The following is a 14,905-nucleotide window of genomic DNA, read 5'->3' as shown; positions in this document are numbered from 1 at the left end:
GTGCCTTTAGTGCCCGCTGTCCCTGGTATCCCCCACGCCCTCAGTGCGAACTTAGTGCCCGGTGTCCTGGAGTTCCCCGCGGTCCCGAAGTGCCTTCACTGCCCGCTGTCCCCCGGTATTCCCGGTGCCCTCAGTGCGCCCTCAGCGCGCCCTATGTCCCCAGTGCGCCCCCCCGCGCTCTTTGCGCCCTCGCCGCCGGGGACGCCCCATTGCCCCGTGCCCCGGGCGCGCCCCGGTGCCGGTGCCGGTGCGGCGAGACTGCAAGTCCCGGCAAGCCGCGGGCGGGCGGCGCGGCCAATGGCGCACGGGGGGCGGCGCGGCCCGGCTCTGCCTCCGCCGCCGCCCGGTGCCGCGGCGCAGAGAGCCCCGGAGCGGCCGCGCGGCGCCGGCCCCGCAGCCCGGCTCTGAGCCGCCCGCCCGGCCCGGCCCGCCCCGCCGCGCCCCGCCGCCCTCAATGAGGTTCTTCCGACTCACCTTCAAGTGCTTCGTGGATTGCTTCTGAGCGCCCCGGGCACGGAGCCGCCCCCGAGCCGCCCCCGGTCCCCGGCCCCCCGCGCCATGCCCCCCGTCCCCGCCGACACGGCCGCCCCGCAGCCGCCCGCCGCCCCGCGCCGCGACGCCGCCACCGCCGCCCCGCCGGGCTCCGGTAAGCGCGGGGCGGGGGTGGAAAGCGGGGAGGGGGTGGTGGTGGTTGGGGGGGGGGACGCGGTGCGGGGATAGGGGACGGGGACGCGCGGAGAGGGATGCGGGGAGGCGCGGGGGGGACCCCACGGCCACGCGCGACCGCGGCGCGCCCCCTCCCGCCGCCGCGGGGTGAGTCACCGCTCTGCATTGTGACGTCACGCGCCGGGCTGACATCTGACGTCACGGCCCGAGTGGGGGGCTCGGGGGGGAGGGGGGCAACGAGCGCCCTCCCCCCCCCCTCCAAGTCTCCGGTGCCTTTCCCCTCCGACCGACCCCATCCATGGGCGCCCGTGCCGCCGGCGTGGGTCCCCCTGTCCCCGCAGAGGGCGCGGAGCCCCCCGCGGCGGGCGAGGAGCGGGCGGTGACGGCGCCGCTGGTGGGGCCCCCCGGCCCCCCCAAAGCGGCCGCCCCCGAGCGGGAGACGTGGACGCGGCAGATGGACTTCATCATGTCCTGCGTGGGCTTCGCCGTGGGGCTGGGCAACGTCTGGCGCTTCCCCTACCTGTGCTACAAGAACGGCGGAGGTGAGCCCCGCCGGCACCCCGGCACGGGCTGGGGGGGTGCAAATCAAGGGGGGGGCGCACCCCGCACATTGCCTTGCTGCCCATAGGGATGCCCCCGGAGGGGTTATGGGGCTGCCTGTGTGCGTGCTGTGCTGTCCCATGGGGCTGCTGGGGGTCCCGCGCGGGTCGGGGGCTGCGGGGAGCCCCCCGGCACCTGCCTGCCCTGACCTACATCGGCAGCGCGGCGAGGGGGAGTGCGCGGAGGCCCGCTCGCCATTCGCTGCGCCCGGCGGGTGGCGCGGGGGGGACCGGGGAGGGGGGCAGCGGGCGGCTGAGCCTGCCCCGCGTGTGCCCCCCCCCACCCTCCTCCTCCTCCCCCCCGGTCCCAGGCGTCTTCCTCATCCCCTACCTGCTCATCGTCTTCGTGGGCGGCATCCCCGTCTTCTTCCTGGAGGTGGCCCTGGGACAGTTCATGAAGCAGGGGGGCATCGCCGCCTGGAACATCGCCCCCCTCTTCAAAGGTACCGCCGGGACCCCGCCGCCCTTTAAATCCCCCCCCCACACACACACACACACACCCCGGCCCTGCCCGGGGGCCCCCCGGCACCGTGCCCGTGCGCTGCCGCCAGCGGCTCCCTGCCCACGCCCTGCCTGCTGCCTGCACCTTGCCCGTGTCCCGTGGGCGCCCCGGCCAAGGGTGGCAGCTCCCCGCGGCGCCCTGCCCTGCCCCGCGGCTCCCCGGCTGCCGCCGCCGGCTTCCCCCGAGCGCCGCCGGGTCCCCTCCCTCCTCCCACCTCCTGCGGTTCACCACGTCCTGCCCCGGGCTCCCCGCATGCCCCGAGCCGTCACCGCCGTCCTAGCCCCAGCCGGCACCACCGTCCTGCCCCGGGTTTCTTCCCCCTCTGCCCGTCCCCGCTGGGTTTGGGTCGCCGTGGGTGGGCTGGGCCCCGTGCCAGCCCCCCCGCGGGCTCGTGACGTCCCGGTGGTGCTTCAGGTCTGGGCTTGGCCTCCATGGTGATCGTCTTCTTCTGCAACTCCTACTACATCATGATCCTGGTGTGGGGGCTCTTCTACCTGGTGCACTCGCTGACCGACACGCTGCCCTGGGCCACCTGCGGCCACGCCTGGAACACGGAGCAGTGCGCCGAGTTCTTCCACCTGGAGCTGTGCCGAAACGCCAGCACCAACGCCAGCGCCGCCGCCGCCGCCGGGGCCCTCAACTTCAGCTGCACCGACCTGGCCAACAAGCGCTCGCCCGTCATCGAGTTCTGGGAGTGAGTGCGGGGACACTGCGGGGACACGGCGGGGACACGGCTGGGCCGGGGATGTGCCGGCGCTCAGCACTGCCCCGCTGTGCAGGAACAAGGTGCTGCGGCTCTCCGGGGACCTCAGCGAGCCGGGGGAGATGAACTGGCAGATGATTCTCTGCCTCGTCACCACCTGGGTCGTCGTCTACTTCTGCATCTGGAAGGGCGTCAAGTCGACGGGGAAGGTAACGCTGGGGGGGCTGCGGTGCTGCCTCCCTCCCGTCCTCCCACGCCATGGCCCCGCCGGTCCCACGTCCGCCTGGGGGGTGCCACCAGCACCCGGGGATGTCCCAGGTCCCGGTCTCAGCGGGGACACTCTGCGGCACGAGAGAGCCACAGCCCTGCCCCACAGCCCGGCTGGGGGGGCTGGGGCTCACCAGCACCCCCTCCTCCTCCGCAGATCGTCTACTTCACGGCGCTCTTCCCCTACGTGGTCCTCATCCTGCTGCTGGTCCACGGCGTGACGCTGCCCGGGGCGCTGGGCGGCATCGTCTACTACCTGAAACCCGACTGGTCCAAACTGGCCGAGGCGCAGGTGAGGGCAGGGGGAGGGAGGCGAGGGCCGGGAGGGGCCGGGACAGGGACACACGCTGCGCCCCCCCGGCACCCCCAACGGTCCCCCTGCGCCGCAGGTCTGGATCGACGCCGGCACCCAAATCTTCTTCTCCTACGCCATCGGGCTGGGCGCCCTGACCGCGCTGGGCAGCTACAACCGCTTCCACAACAACTGCTACAGGTAGGGCTGTGCCGCCCTCACGGGGAGCCCCCGGCACCCCCCGGTGCCCCCCCCGGCTCCCCGTGACCCTCTCTGCCCGCAGGGACGCCTACATCCTGGCCGTCATCAACAGCTCCACCAGCTTCTTCGCCGGCTTCGTCGTGTTCTCCGTGCTGGGCTTCATGGCCTCGGAGCAAGGCGTGGACATCTCCAAGGTGGCCGAGTCTGGTGAGTGGTGGGTGGAGGGGGCCGGCTGGTCCTGTGCCCCCCGTGGGGCCGGCACCGCTGACCCCGCTGTCCCGCAGGCCCTGGGCTGGCCTTCATCGCCTACCCCAAAGCTGTGACGCTGATGCCCTTGTCCCCGCTGTGGGCCACGCTCTTCTTCTTCATGCTCCTGGTGCTGGGGCTGGACAGCCAGGTACGGCGGCGGGGATGGGCAGGGGGCCGGGGCCGGGGCCGCACGCCCCCGCTGAGCCCTGCCGTGTGCCGCAGTTTGTCGGTGTGGAGGGTTTCATCACGGGCATCCTGGACCTGTTCCCCCAGCCGGGGGCCGGCTCGCTGCGCCGCGAGCTCACCGCCGCGCTCTGCTGCGTCGTCTGCTGCCTCATCGACCTCTCCATGGTGACACAGGTGGGGACGCGGGACAGCCGTGGGGACGCCGTGCTGTCCCCTCCCGTGGCGTGGGGCAGGAGCTCCCGTGGCCTGCGGGGTGTCCGTGCTGCCGGGGGGCTCTCGGGGACGTTTGGGACCGGCGGCGCAGCCCGGTGACGCGTGTCCCCGTCCCCTAGGGCGGCATGTACGTGTTCCAGCTCTTTGACTACTACTCGGCCAGCGGGATCACGCTGCTGTGGCAGGCCTTCTGGGAGTGCGTGGTCATCGCCTGGGTCTACGGTGAGCCCACGGGACGGGCACGGGTGGCAGGCACGGGTGGCAGGCACGGGCACCCCACGGGACCCCGCTGTCACGTCCCTGTCCCCGCAGGCGCCGACCGCTTCATGGACGACGTGGCCCGCATGATCGGCTACCGGCCCCTGCCCTTCATGAAGTGGTGCTGGGCCGTGGTGACGCCGCTGGTGTGCGTGGTGAGCCGGGGACACGCTCACGCGTGGGCTGGGACCGGGGCGCGCGTCCCGTGCGCGCTGCACCGCGGGCACCGGGCTCCCCCCGGCGGCTGCTGGGGGCACGGCACGGCCCTGGGTGCTGGGACACCCCTGGGTGCGGGGTGACACAGCCGGGACCTCGCTTTCCCCCCGCCCCAGGGCATCTTCGTGTTCCACGTGGTGAACTACAAGCCGCTGACGTACAACAAGACGTACGTGTACCCCTGGTGGGGCGACGCCATCGGCTGGGTCCTGGCGCTGTCCTCCATGCTCTGCATCCCCTGCACCGTCCTCTACAAGCTCCTGCGCTGCAAAGGTTCCCTGCGCGAGGTGAGGGCTCCCTCATCATCCCCATCCCTGTCCCCATCCCGTCACCATCTCAGATTTATCCCCGTGCCCCCCTCACCCCTCTCCCAACCCCATTTCCGCCCCTTCCCCACTCCAATCTCACCCCATGCCCACCCCATCCCTGTGGGTGGGGGGCTGCCCCGTGCCACCCCCATCTCGGTGGCCCCGGTGCCGACCCCATCCCGTCCCCGCAGCGCTGGCAGCTCCTGACCACGCCGATCTGGGGCCACCACCACCTGGAGTACCTGACGCCCGAGGCCGAAGCCAAGCTCCTGGCCCCGGAGCCCCCCAAGGAGAAGACGACGCTCTTTGAGACTGTGATCTGAGCGTGGGGAGGGTCGCGCTGCTCCCGCCTGCCATAGCAATAATGCCAGCACCGCCTCCCACCCTCGCTGCCCCGTGCCCGGGACCCCCCCCTACAAACACACACACACACACACACACACACACCCGCCGTGGGGCCGGGGCTCCTCGGGGACACGGGGCCGGGGCAGCCGCGGGGGTCCCCGACACGGAGAGGGGGGCACGTGCGGCACCGGGGGAGGGGGTGGGCTGGGGAGGGTGGGGGAGGGTGGGGGGGAAGCGAGCGGGACAGCCCCTCCCCGGTGTCCGTCCCCACGTCCCGGTGTCCGTCCCCACGTCCTGTCCCGGCCCCCCCCCCCGGCCGGTGGCACCTCGCTCACTAACCGCTTCTGTAGCGTTTGTCTGGTGTAACCCCGACCGCCCCGACATCTGGCAATAAACTGGGAGACCCTGGCAGCCCCGCCTCGGGAAGGGGGCACCGCGTTTTGGGGAGGGGTGGGGGTGCCGGGGAGGGGGGCTGCAGCCCCCGGGGGCGGCGCTGGATGGGGCTGGCGGAGCAGAGGGGGCTGCGGGCGCGAGGCTGCCCCGTGCCATAAGGAGAAGGGGGGTGCAGGGGGGCAGCTGCTGCCCCATGGGGGGTTGTGGGGGCTCAGCTGAGCGCCGTGGCCACCCCAGGAGGTCCCGGAGCATCCTGCCCTGCAGCGGGGTTGGGGACATCCCCACCAGGAGGGACGAGGGGGTCCAAGTGCCACCGCCTGCCCGGGCCTTCCTCGGGCACAGGTCTGTGCGGGGGGCTGCGTCGTGCCGCGTCACACCACGCCGTGCCTCGGGGCTCTGTCCTCACACCCTGGGCCATGTCAGGGGCTGTCCCGTGCCGGGTGGCCGTGCCATGCTGTGCCGTGCCGTGCCAGGGCCTGCACTGAGCTCCCAGTGGCACCATGGCACGCCAAGGGCTCGTCCCCAGGTGCCACCCGGTCCCACCACTGCCCCCTCTCACCCCGCCGGGGCGAGCCGGCCGGTCCTGCCCCACCGGCAGCACACCGGGTAATTAGCGCGGGCAGGGCACGGAAGCACCGTTGATAATTGGTGGTGACTCGTTAGCGCTGGAGCGCCGCGTGCCCGGGGTGCGGCAGGACTTTCCGGCAGGGCTGGTCGGTGGGGCCGCCGGGCGTCCCGGTGCGGCGGGGCCGTGCGGGTGCCCGCTGCCACCGCGGGGCCGGGGCCGGGCGAGGAGGGCGCGGAGCTGAGCGTCGGCAGCGCCCTCGCTTCGTGTCGTGGCACGCAGCCTCAATAAAAGGCACGGCCGCGGGCCGGCGTCGGGGCGCTGCCGGCGGAGACGGTGAGAGCACAGGGATGGGGATGGGGGAAATGAAGGGGAAGGGGGGAGAGGAGGGGCTGGGAGAGGGATTTTGGCACCCAGGCTTTCCCCGCGGCCCCACGCGAGCCCAGGTGCCGGGTTTGTGTGCCCCCCGCAGGGACGGCGCCGGCGGCACCATGAACCGGATCACGGTGTACGAGCGCCCCGACTTCGAGGGGCTGAGCCGGGAGTTCACCTGCGACGTGCCCGACCTGCACGAGCTGGATTTCGGGAACTGCATCGCCTCCCTGAAGGTGGTGGGGCAGCCCTGGATCGCCTACACCGAGCCCAAGTACGAGGGCGAGCCGCACGCCTTCGAGGAGGGCGAGTACCCCTCGGTGGGGCGGCCCAACAGCTTCTCGGCGCTGCGCCTGGTGCACCACGACCTGGGGGACCCCCAGATCACCCTGTACGAGCGCCCCAACTTCCAGGGGGCCTGCAAGGTGGTGACGGAGGAGACCAACCTGGCCTACGGCTACTTCAACGACCGCGTGGCCTCGCACGTGGTGCAGCGCGGGGTCTGGCTGCTCTACCAGCACCCCGGCCGCGGGGGCTGGCACTGCCTGGCCTGGCCCGGCGAGCGTTTGGCCGACTACAAACCCGAGCTGAACTTCCAGGCCAGGCTGTCCCACCTGCGCCCGCTGAAGCCGGGGCAGCCTCAGGTCTCGGCGAAGCTCCTGTGGGAGCAGAAGCGGGTGGAGGCCGAGCGGGAGGTGCTGGTGGACGAGATCGTGGGGGTGAACGAGACGGCGGCCGAGCAGGCGCTGTCGGCGAGCAGCCGGCGGGAGTACAGCACCACGCTCTGGCAGAGCTTCCACTTCAGCAACGCCAGCAGCCTGAAGGCCGGGCTGTCCTTCACGCTGGCCGTGGAGGCCTCCAACGTCTTCACGGTGCAGAAGGGGCGCAGCGAGGCCAGCACGCGGCGGGAGCGGGTGGAGGTGCAGCTGCCGGCCAAGATCCCCCCGCGCACGGCGCTGAGGGTCCGCGTGCTGCGCAAGGAGGTGACGCTGTCCGTGCCCGTGCTGCTCACCCTCAGGCACAACGAGGCCGTGAGCACCGAGCTGGGCGAGTACCGCAGCGTCTCGGGCACCAACATCAGCGCCCATTTCAGCATGAAGCCCCTGCCGGCCGCCAGCACCGAGCCGGGGGACGCGGCGGGGACAGAGGAGGGGCCCGGTGGGTGCTGAGGCCCTGCGGGAGGGGTGGGTGTGTGGCCGTGGGGACAGCTCGGGGGTGGCTCTGGTGGGTAGGGCGCGGTGCCGGGAGTCCCAAAATGGGGGCAGGGAGAATAAATCCTGTGCTGAACCACCCCTCTGATGGTGCTGTTGGGGGCTGGTGGGGGGGGACTGGGAGGGGATGTGGGGATGTGGGGATGGACACGGGTGGGTATGGGGACACAAGGGGGGAGACAGGGGTAGACATGGGTGGGTGTGGGGACATAAAGAGGGGACACTTGGGGCTGTGGGGATACAAAAGGGGACATGGGGATGGACACGGGTGGCTGTGGGGACACAGTGAGGGATGTGCATGGCCATGAGAAACAAGGGGGGGACATGGGGATGGACATGGGGACATAAAGGGGGGACATTTGGGGCTGTGGGGACATGAGGGGGGACACAGGGATGGACACGGGTGGCTGTAGGGACATGGAGGGGGGACATGTGGCTATGGGGGGACAAGGGGGTGGATATGTGTGGCTGTGGGGACACCAGAGAGGACACAGGGGTTGATGTGGGTGGCCATAGGGACACAGTGAGGGACATACATGTCCATGGGGACACAAGAGGGGACATGGGGACTGACGTGTGCGGCCGTGGGGACACAGTGAGGGACGTGGGTGGCTGTGGGGACACCGTGAGGGACACGGGTGGGCATGGGGACACAAGAGGGGACACGGGGATGGACACCAGTGAGCACAGGGACACAAAACGGGACACGGGCTGGACACGCGTGGCCGTGGGGTTCCGCTGGGGTCCCGCTAAGCCCACCCCGGGGCCGCCCCCTCCAGCCCCCAGCCCCGCCCCCCACGTGGCGGTGCGCGCCTGGCCCTTTAAAACACCCCCCTCCCCTCCCCCTAAACCACGCCCCCCTCCTTCCTATTCGCTGCCCTCTCCGTGCTCTCCCTCTCCTTATTGGCCGCGGCGCGCGACGCTCAGCTCTGATTGGCTCATCCCCCCGGTTCTTCCCGCCCTCCTCCCCGGGCGGGGAGGAGGAAGGAGCCAAGATGGCGGCGGCGATGGCGGCGGAGCCGGCGGCGGCTGAGGCGGAGGCTGAGGCGGAGGCGCTGGGGCTGTTCACGGGCATCGGGCTGAGCGAGGCCAAGGCCCGCGAGACGCTGCGCAACGCCGCGCTCAGCGCCCAGCTCCGCCGCGCCGTGCTGCAGGCCCGCGGGGAGCTGGGCCCCCGCCTGGACAAGGCCACCGGGGCGCTGCTCTACAACGCCGCCGCCCGCCTGCGCGACCCCGGCCGCCTCGCCTTCCTCGTCGCCTACATCGGCCGCGGGGACATCCGCAGCGACCTGCAGCTCGGCGGTGCGGGGGGGATGGGGGGGTGAGGGGGTAGGGAGGGGTCCTGGGGAGGTCTATGGGGGGTCTTGGGGGGCTTATGGGGGTCCTGGGGGTTTTGGGGGGGGTCCTGGGGGGCTTAGGGAGGGCCTTGAGGGGTCCTGGGGGGGGTGGGGAGTCCTAAGGGGCCTTGGAGGGTGAAGGGGAGCCTTGGGGAGGGTCCTGGGGGACCTTATGGGGGACCTGGGAGGCTTTATGGCTGTCCTGGGGGGCTTTGGGGGGTCCAAGGGGACTTAGGGAGGGCCTTGGGCGCTTGGGGAGGGTCCTGGGGGGCCTTATGGGGATGTTTGGGGGGCTTTTGGGGGTCTTGAAGGGCTTTGGGGGGTCCAAGGGGACTTAGGGAGGGCCTTGAGGGGTCCTGGGGGGGTTGGGGAGTCCTGGGGAGCTTTGGGGAGGGCCTTGGGGGCTTGGAGAGTGTCCTGGGGGGCCTTATGGGGATGCTTGGGGGGCTTATGAGGGTCCTGGGGGGCGCTAGGGGGGTCCTGAGGAGCTTGGGGGGGTTCCAAAGGGACTTAAGGAGGGTGTTGGGGGGTCCTGGAGAGCCTTATGGGGGTCCTGAAGGGCTTTGGAGGGTCCAGGGGGACTTAGGGGGGACCTTGGGGGGCTCCTGGGGAGCTTAGGGAGGGCCTTGGGGGGTCCTGGGGGGCGTTATAGGGGTGCTTGGGGGGCTTGAGGAGGGCCTCGAGGGAGTCCTGGGATTGTTTGGGGGGGGGCTTGGGGAGGGCCTTTGGGGGGTTCTGCGGGGCCTTCGGGGAGCCTGGAGGGTCTTTAAGGGGTCCCTGGGGGTTTTGGGGGGGGCTCATGCTGCTGCTGACGGCGCTGTGCCCGCAGCCGCCCTGCAGTACCTGCGCAGCCACCCGCTTGACCCCCTGGACGCAGCCGACTTCGAGCGGGCGTGCGGCGTGGGCGTGAGGGTCAGCCCCGAGCAGATCGAGGAGGCGGTGAGAGACGGGGGCTGAGGGAGGGGGCAACACAAGGGACTGGGGAGCTTTTTCTGGGGGAAACACAAGAAATCAGGGTCTACAGGGCCGGGGAGTCTGGGGGTGGACACATCACACAGGACTGGGGAGTCTGGGGGGACACCACACAAGACCAGGGGATCTGGGGGGACACAAGATGGGGCTGGGGGGTCCAGGGGAGGGTCGCCACATAGGACCGGGGTCCCAGCTCGCTGCTCATCCCCGTGTGCCCGTTGTGCTTGCCAGGTGGAGGCCGTGATCAGCCGGCACCGGGAGGAGCTGCTGGCCGAGCGCTACCGCTTCAACATGGGGCTGCTGATGGGTGAGTGGGGGCAGCGGGGTCCCTGGGCCTTAATCCCCTCCTGCCTCGTGTCCCGTCCCCCTCCGGGCTTCCTCTGCCACCCTGCTGGAGGGGTGGGAGCACCCCCAGCACTCGGGGTCCATCCCGGGGCTGCTGGCCCAGGATTTGGTACGGGGAGCCCCGGCCAAACCCCCTCCCCCCGGGCCCCTCGCCCATGCTGTGCTCCCCCCTGCAGGGGAGGCGCGCAGCCGGCTGCAGTGGGCGGACGGGAAGAGCATCAAGAACGAGGTGGATCTGCAGGTGGGTGCCCGTCCCCTGGGGCTGTGGGGCCGGGGACAGCTCGTCCTGCGTGGGTGTGGGGCAGGCTGCGGGTCACGGGGCTGCCCTCAGGCCCTGGGGCGCTGCACGGAGATGTTTTTTTTCCCAGGTGCTGCATTTGCTGGGACCAAAGACAGAAGCAGACCTGGAAAAGAAACCAAAGGTGATGCAGGGGGGAAGGCTGGCAGCTGGGATGGTGTTTTTCTGGCTCTGCAGCCCCGGCCACCCTCGGGGCTGTGCTCTGGGCTGCTTCCTGTCCCTGTAGGTGGTCCCCCTGCTCCTTGGGTGCCCGGCTGCCGCCCTGGAATGGGGCCAAGGGAGCTGGGAGGTGGAAGGGGCATGTTGGAGCCGGGTGCTGAGGCTGTGCTCGTCCCTGCAGGCTACGAAGGCCCGGCCGGTCCAGGAGGAGAAGCAGAAGACGCCCGTGGTGGAGAATGGTGAGGGCTCTGTCACGTCCCAGCCCCCTAATTCCTGGGACTCGGCCCTAGGAGCGAGCTGGGCTGTGTTCGGGCAGCTCGCACTGCTTGGGGCCCTCCCTCTGTCCTGTCAGGCAGCGCTGCTCTCGCACCTTTTGTCCTTTATGGGTCAAAAGTGAGGTGGCAGCGGCTCAGCCCCGTCTCTCCTTGCAGGTGAGGTGGGCACGGAGGCGAAATCGCTGCTGGAGCAGCTGCGGGGAGAAGCCCTCAAGTTCCACAAGCCGGGTGAGTGCGGGGAAGCCCTGCCACGTGCTGGCCCTAGGGTTGTGTCGTGGGAGGGGGGCTGTCCTGGCCCCGCACCCCTCCCCACGGGGCCGCTGAGCGCGCTGTCACCCCAGGGGAGAACTACAAGACGGAGGGCTACGTGGTGACACCCAACACCATGGCACTGCTGAAGCAGCACCTGGCGGTCACGGGCGGGCAGGTGAGCTCGGGTCCCCTCTGAGGGGGGTTCTGTGGGGTGGTGGGGTGGTGGGGAGGCACGGGGGGCTCCTCCTCGGTGCCCCCCTGCTGTAGGACAGCCATCCCATTTCCTCCTGGCAGGTGCGGACGCGGTTCCCTCCCGAGCCCAACGGGATCCTGCACATCGGGCACGCCAAAGCCATCAACTTCAACTTCGGCTACGCCAAGGTGAGCGGTGCCCCCGAGCTGTGCCCAGACCCCGCGGGGAAACGGGGAACGGCTGCTCACTGTCCCCATGTCCCCAGGCCAACGGGGGCGTGTGCTTCCTGCGCTACGACGACACCAACCCCGAGAAGGAGGAGGAGAAATACTTCACGGCCATCCGGGAGATGGTGGAGTGGCTCGGTACGGCGAGGGCTGGCAAGGTTGGGATGGGCAGGGCTGCTGCTGGGGACATCCCCGCGTGTAGGTCCCGGGGGTGGCTCCAATTTGCCCCGTCCCTCAGGCTACCAGCCCTATGCGGTGACCCACGCCTCGGACTACTTCGACCAGCTCTACAGCTGGGCCCTGGAGCTCATCCGCAGGTGGGGGTGCTGGGGCGATGGGTGGGATGCTCAGGGGACGCGCTGCTGTGTCCCCTCACCGCCTGTCCCCCCTACAGGGGCCAGGCCTACGTCTGCCACCAGAAGGTGGAGGAGATCAAGGGCCACAACCCGCCGCCCTCGCCGTGGCGGGACCGGCCCGTGGAGGAATCACTCCTACTCTTTGAGGTATCCTTGCCCAGAGGTGGGTGCTTGTTGGGATTTGGGTCCGTGGCCCGGCTGACGGCTTCCCTGCCCCGCAGGACATGCGAAAGGGCAAGTTCGGGGAGGGGGAGGCCACGCTGCGGATGAAGCTGGTGATGGAGGACGGGAAGATGGACCCCGTCGCCTACCGCGTCAAGTTCACTCCGCACCACCGCACCGGGGACAAGTGGTAGGGAGGGTCCTGGTGACAGCAGGGAGGGGTCTGCGTCTTGTGGGACCTGGAGGGTCTTGGAGGGGGGTTTCAGGGAGCCCAGGGCTGACTGCATCCCCCTCGCAGGTGCATCTACCCCACGTACGACTACACGCACTGCCTGTGCGACTCCATCGAGCACATCACGCACTCCCTCTGCACCAAGGAGTTCCAGGCCAGGTGAGCAGCGTGCACGGCCCCGGGGTGGATCCCTGCTGGCAGGGGGGGCTGTGGGCAGGGTGGTGCTGAGCCAGGTTATTCCCCGCAGGCGCTCCTCCTACTTCTGGCTGTGCAACGCGCTGGACGTCTACTGCCCCGTGCAGTGGGAGTACGGGCGCCTGAACCTGCTGTACACCGTCGTCTCCAAGAGGAAAATCATCCGCTTGGTGGAGACGGGCGCCGTGAGGTAGGATTGGGGCCAGCAGGCGGGGTGGGACCCGCTCGGGGTGCGTTTGGTGGTGATCCCGGTGCGTTCTCAGGGACTGGGACGACCCCCGGCTCTTCACCCTGACCGCCCTGCGCCGCCGAGGCTTCCCCCCCGAGGCCATCAACAACTTCTGCGCACGGGTAGGCGCCGTGGGGCAGGGTGGGGCGGGGGGCAGCCACCTCCCCCAGCCCCCAGGGTAATGACAAGCTGTGTCCCACGTCCCACAGGTCGGTGTGACCGTGGCCCAGGCAACGATGGAGCCGCACCTGCTGGAGGCGTGCGTGCGGGAGGTGCTGAACGAGCAGGCCCCCCGCGCCATGGCCGTGCTGGAGCCCCTCAAGGTCACCATCACCAATTTCCCCACTCCTGAGGTGAGGTTACCACAGGCTGGGCGGGGAGCTGGGGTCCCCAGGGTGGGTTTTCACCCCCTTCCTTCTCCCCCAGACAATCGATGTCCTCGTGCCCGACTTCCCAGCCGATGAGAGCCGGGGCTCCCACAAAGTGCCCTTCCAGCCCATTGTCTACATCGAGGAGACCGACTTCAGGGAGGTGAGCTGGGCACGGTGTCTGCGCCCCCCGGGAACGGCATCGGCGTGGGGGGGACGCAGCGGGGGGGACAAAGAGGGTGCTGGAAAGGGGAATTTGTGCTGGGCCCCCTCTTGCAGCGGTGACCTGTCTCGCAGGAGCTGGACAAGGGCTACAAGCGGCTGGCCCCGGGGCAGCCCGTGGGGCTGCGCCACGCTGGCTACGTCATCGCCGTGCAGAACGTCATCAAGGTGGGTGAGGGGGGTGGGCAGGGGCTCCCCACAACCCCTCTGGGCCTTTTGGGGCCGCGGGAGCTGGGGCACGGTGCCTGAGCCCCGGGCAGGGCTGCAGGCTGACTCCTCCGGCCTCGCCCAGAACGCCAGCGGGCGCGTGATGGAGCTGGAGGTGACCTGCACGAAGTCAGAGGTGGCCGAGAAGCCCAAAGCCTTCATCCACTGGGTTTCGGAGCCCCTGCCCTGCGAAGTGCGGCTCTACGAGCGGCTGTGAGTAGGGGGCTGCAGGCGGGGGCTGGCACCGCCGGGCTGCTGCCCCGCTACAAACCCCACAGCCCCGTGTTCAGCACCTTTCTGCCCCTCCTGGCTGTGCGTTTCCCCCCTCCCGGCCCTTCTGGCAGGGTTTTGTGTCCCTCCCCCCCCCCCCCCCCCCCCAGGGGGATAGCCCGTGGGCAGCCTGGTGCTGGAGGAATCTGTCCTTTTTTCCAGGTTTTTGCACAAAAATCCCGAGGACCCAGCGGAGGTGCCCGGGGGCTTTCTGAGCGATCTCAATCCTGTGAGTGCTGCAGGAGCTGGGCTCGCAGCCCCACGGGGAGGCACCCCCTTCCCTGCAGCCCCTCCTCCTGCTCCCCCGGCCCCGCTGGCAGCAGGAATTGGGGCGGGGGGCCTAGGCGTGCCGTGCTAGCCCTGTCGTCCCCCCCCCAAGGCCTCCTTGCGCGTGGTGGACAACGCCCTGGTCGACAGATCCGTCCTCGCCGCCCGCCCCTTTGACAAATTCCAGTTCGAGCGCCTGGGCTACTTCTCCGTGGACCCCGACAGCAGGGAGGGGAAGGTGAGCCCCGGGGGGACAGCCCCGTGGGACCACCCCGGAGACCCCCGTGGGGGGGCCGCGGGGCTCAGCGCCTCCCCCCTGCCTCTCCCCAGCTGGTGTTCAACCGCACGGTGACGCTGAAGGAAGACCCCGGCAAAGCCTGAGCGGAGCCCCCGCCGCCCCCAGCGCCGCTCCCGTGCCCGGCTGTGGGGCCGTGTCCCCCGTGGGGGGGGGGGTCCCCAGGCTGCAGCCTGGCCCTGCAGCCCCCCCCTCCCAGCGCCACAGCTGCCTTAGCACAGCCCTGCGGGGCGTGGGGCTGTGCCCCCCACCCTATGGCATCACCTCAATAAACCGGAGCATCCCAATTGTGGCTCTGTGCCCTTACTGCTTTATGGGGCTGGGGGGGTCCTACACGCGTGGGGGGGGTCTTACACGCGTGGGGGGGACACGGGAGGGCTGGGGGGGGGTGTGGGTGTGGGAGGGCCTTGTGGGGGGCTCTGGGGGGGGTCCCCAGCCCTGTGAGGACCCCCCCCACGGGCCTGGCCGGCTCCACGCAGCCACGGGGGCGCGTGGGGA

General features: G+C 70.6%; 3 protein-coding genes across 3 annotated transcripts; all 3 read left to right on the top strand.

Annotated features, from left to right (window-relative positions):
- The first annotated feature begins 370 nt into the window (after positions 1 to 370).
- Positions 371 to 5,416, top strand: SLC6A8 (solute carrier family 6 member 8). The gene is made up of 14 exons (XM_038185787.2): positions 371 to 646; positions 1,008 to 1,208; positions 1,577 to 1,708; positions 2,182 to 2,461; positions 2,547 to 2,679; positions 2,895 to 3,029; positions 3,127 to 3,230; positions 3,313 to 3,437; positions 3,515 to 3,627; positions 3,702 to 3,839; positions 3,998 to 4,100; positions 4,191 to 4,291; positions 4,469 to 4,639; positions 4,852 to 5,416. Exons 1-14 carry the CDS (start codon positions 559 to 561, stop codon positions 4,981 to 4,983), a joined length of 1,956 nt encoding a protein of 651 aa, XP_038041715.1. The 5' UTR covers positions 371 to 558; the 3' UTR covers positions 4,984 to 5,416.
- Positions 5,417 to 5,559: 143 nt separating this feature from the next.
- On the top strand, positions 5,560 to 7,617 carry LOC113845031 (epidermal differentiation-specific protein-like). Its single transcript, XM_072044227.1, has 2 exons — positions 5,560 to 6,299; positions 6,436 to 7,617. Exon 2 carries the CDS (start codon positions 6,455 to 6,457, stop codon positions 7,502 to 7,504), a length of 1,050 nt encoding a protein of 349 aa, XP_071900328.1. The 5' UTR covers positions 5,560 to 6,299; positions 6,436 to 6,454; the 3' UTR covers positions 7,505 to 7,617.
- An 888-nt stretch (positions 7,618 to 8,505) lies between these two features.
- On the top strand, positions 8,506 to 14,694 carry QARS1 (glutaminyl-tRNA synthetase 1). Its single transcript, XM_072044208.1, has 23 exons — positions 8,506 to 8,848; positions 9,713 to 9,822; positions 10,087 to 10,162; positions 10,377 to 10,441; positions 10,569 to 10,622; positions 10,839 to 10,896; positions 11,089 to 11,160; positions 11,274 to 11,359; positions 11,479 to 11,565; positions 11,643 to 11,742; positions 11,843 to 11,921; positions 11,999 to 12,107; positions 12,182 to 12,312; positions 12,421 to 12,513; positions 12,602 to 12,739; positions 12,813 to 12,900; positions 12,988 to 13,131; positions 13,205 to 13,309; positions 13,444 to 13,536; positions 13,661 to 13,788; positions 14,008 to 14,074; positions 14,225 to 14,350; positions 14,443 to 14,694. Exons 1-23 carry the CDS (start codon positions 8,542 to 8,544, stop codon positions 14,491 to 14,493), a joined length of 2,367 nt encoding a protein of 788 aa, XP_071900309.1. The 5' UTR covers positions 8,506 to 8,541; the 3' UTR covers positions 14,494 to 14,694.
- The last annotated feature ends 211 nt before the right edge of the window (positions 14,695 to 14,905 follow it).

This window comes from Anas platyrhynchos, chromosome 13 (genome assembly GCF_047663525.1).
Source record: "Anas platyrhynchos isolate ZD024472 breed Pekin duck chromosome 13, IASCAAS_PekinDuck_T2T, whole genome shotgun sequence".
In the NCBI taxonomy this organism is placed as follows: domain Eukaryota; kingdom Metazoa; phylum Chordata; class Aves; order Anseriformes; family Anatidae; genus Anas; species Anas platyrhynchos.
The sequence above is the reverse complement of the archived record's forward strand: the minus strand, read 5'-3'. Positions and strand labels throughout refer to the sequence as shown.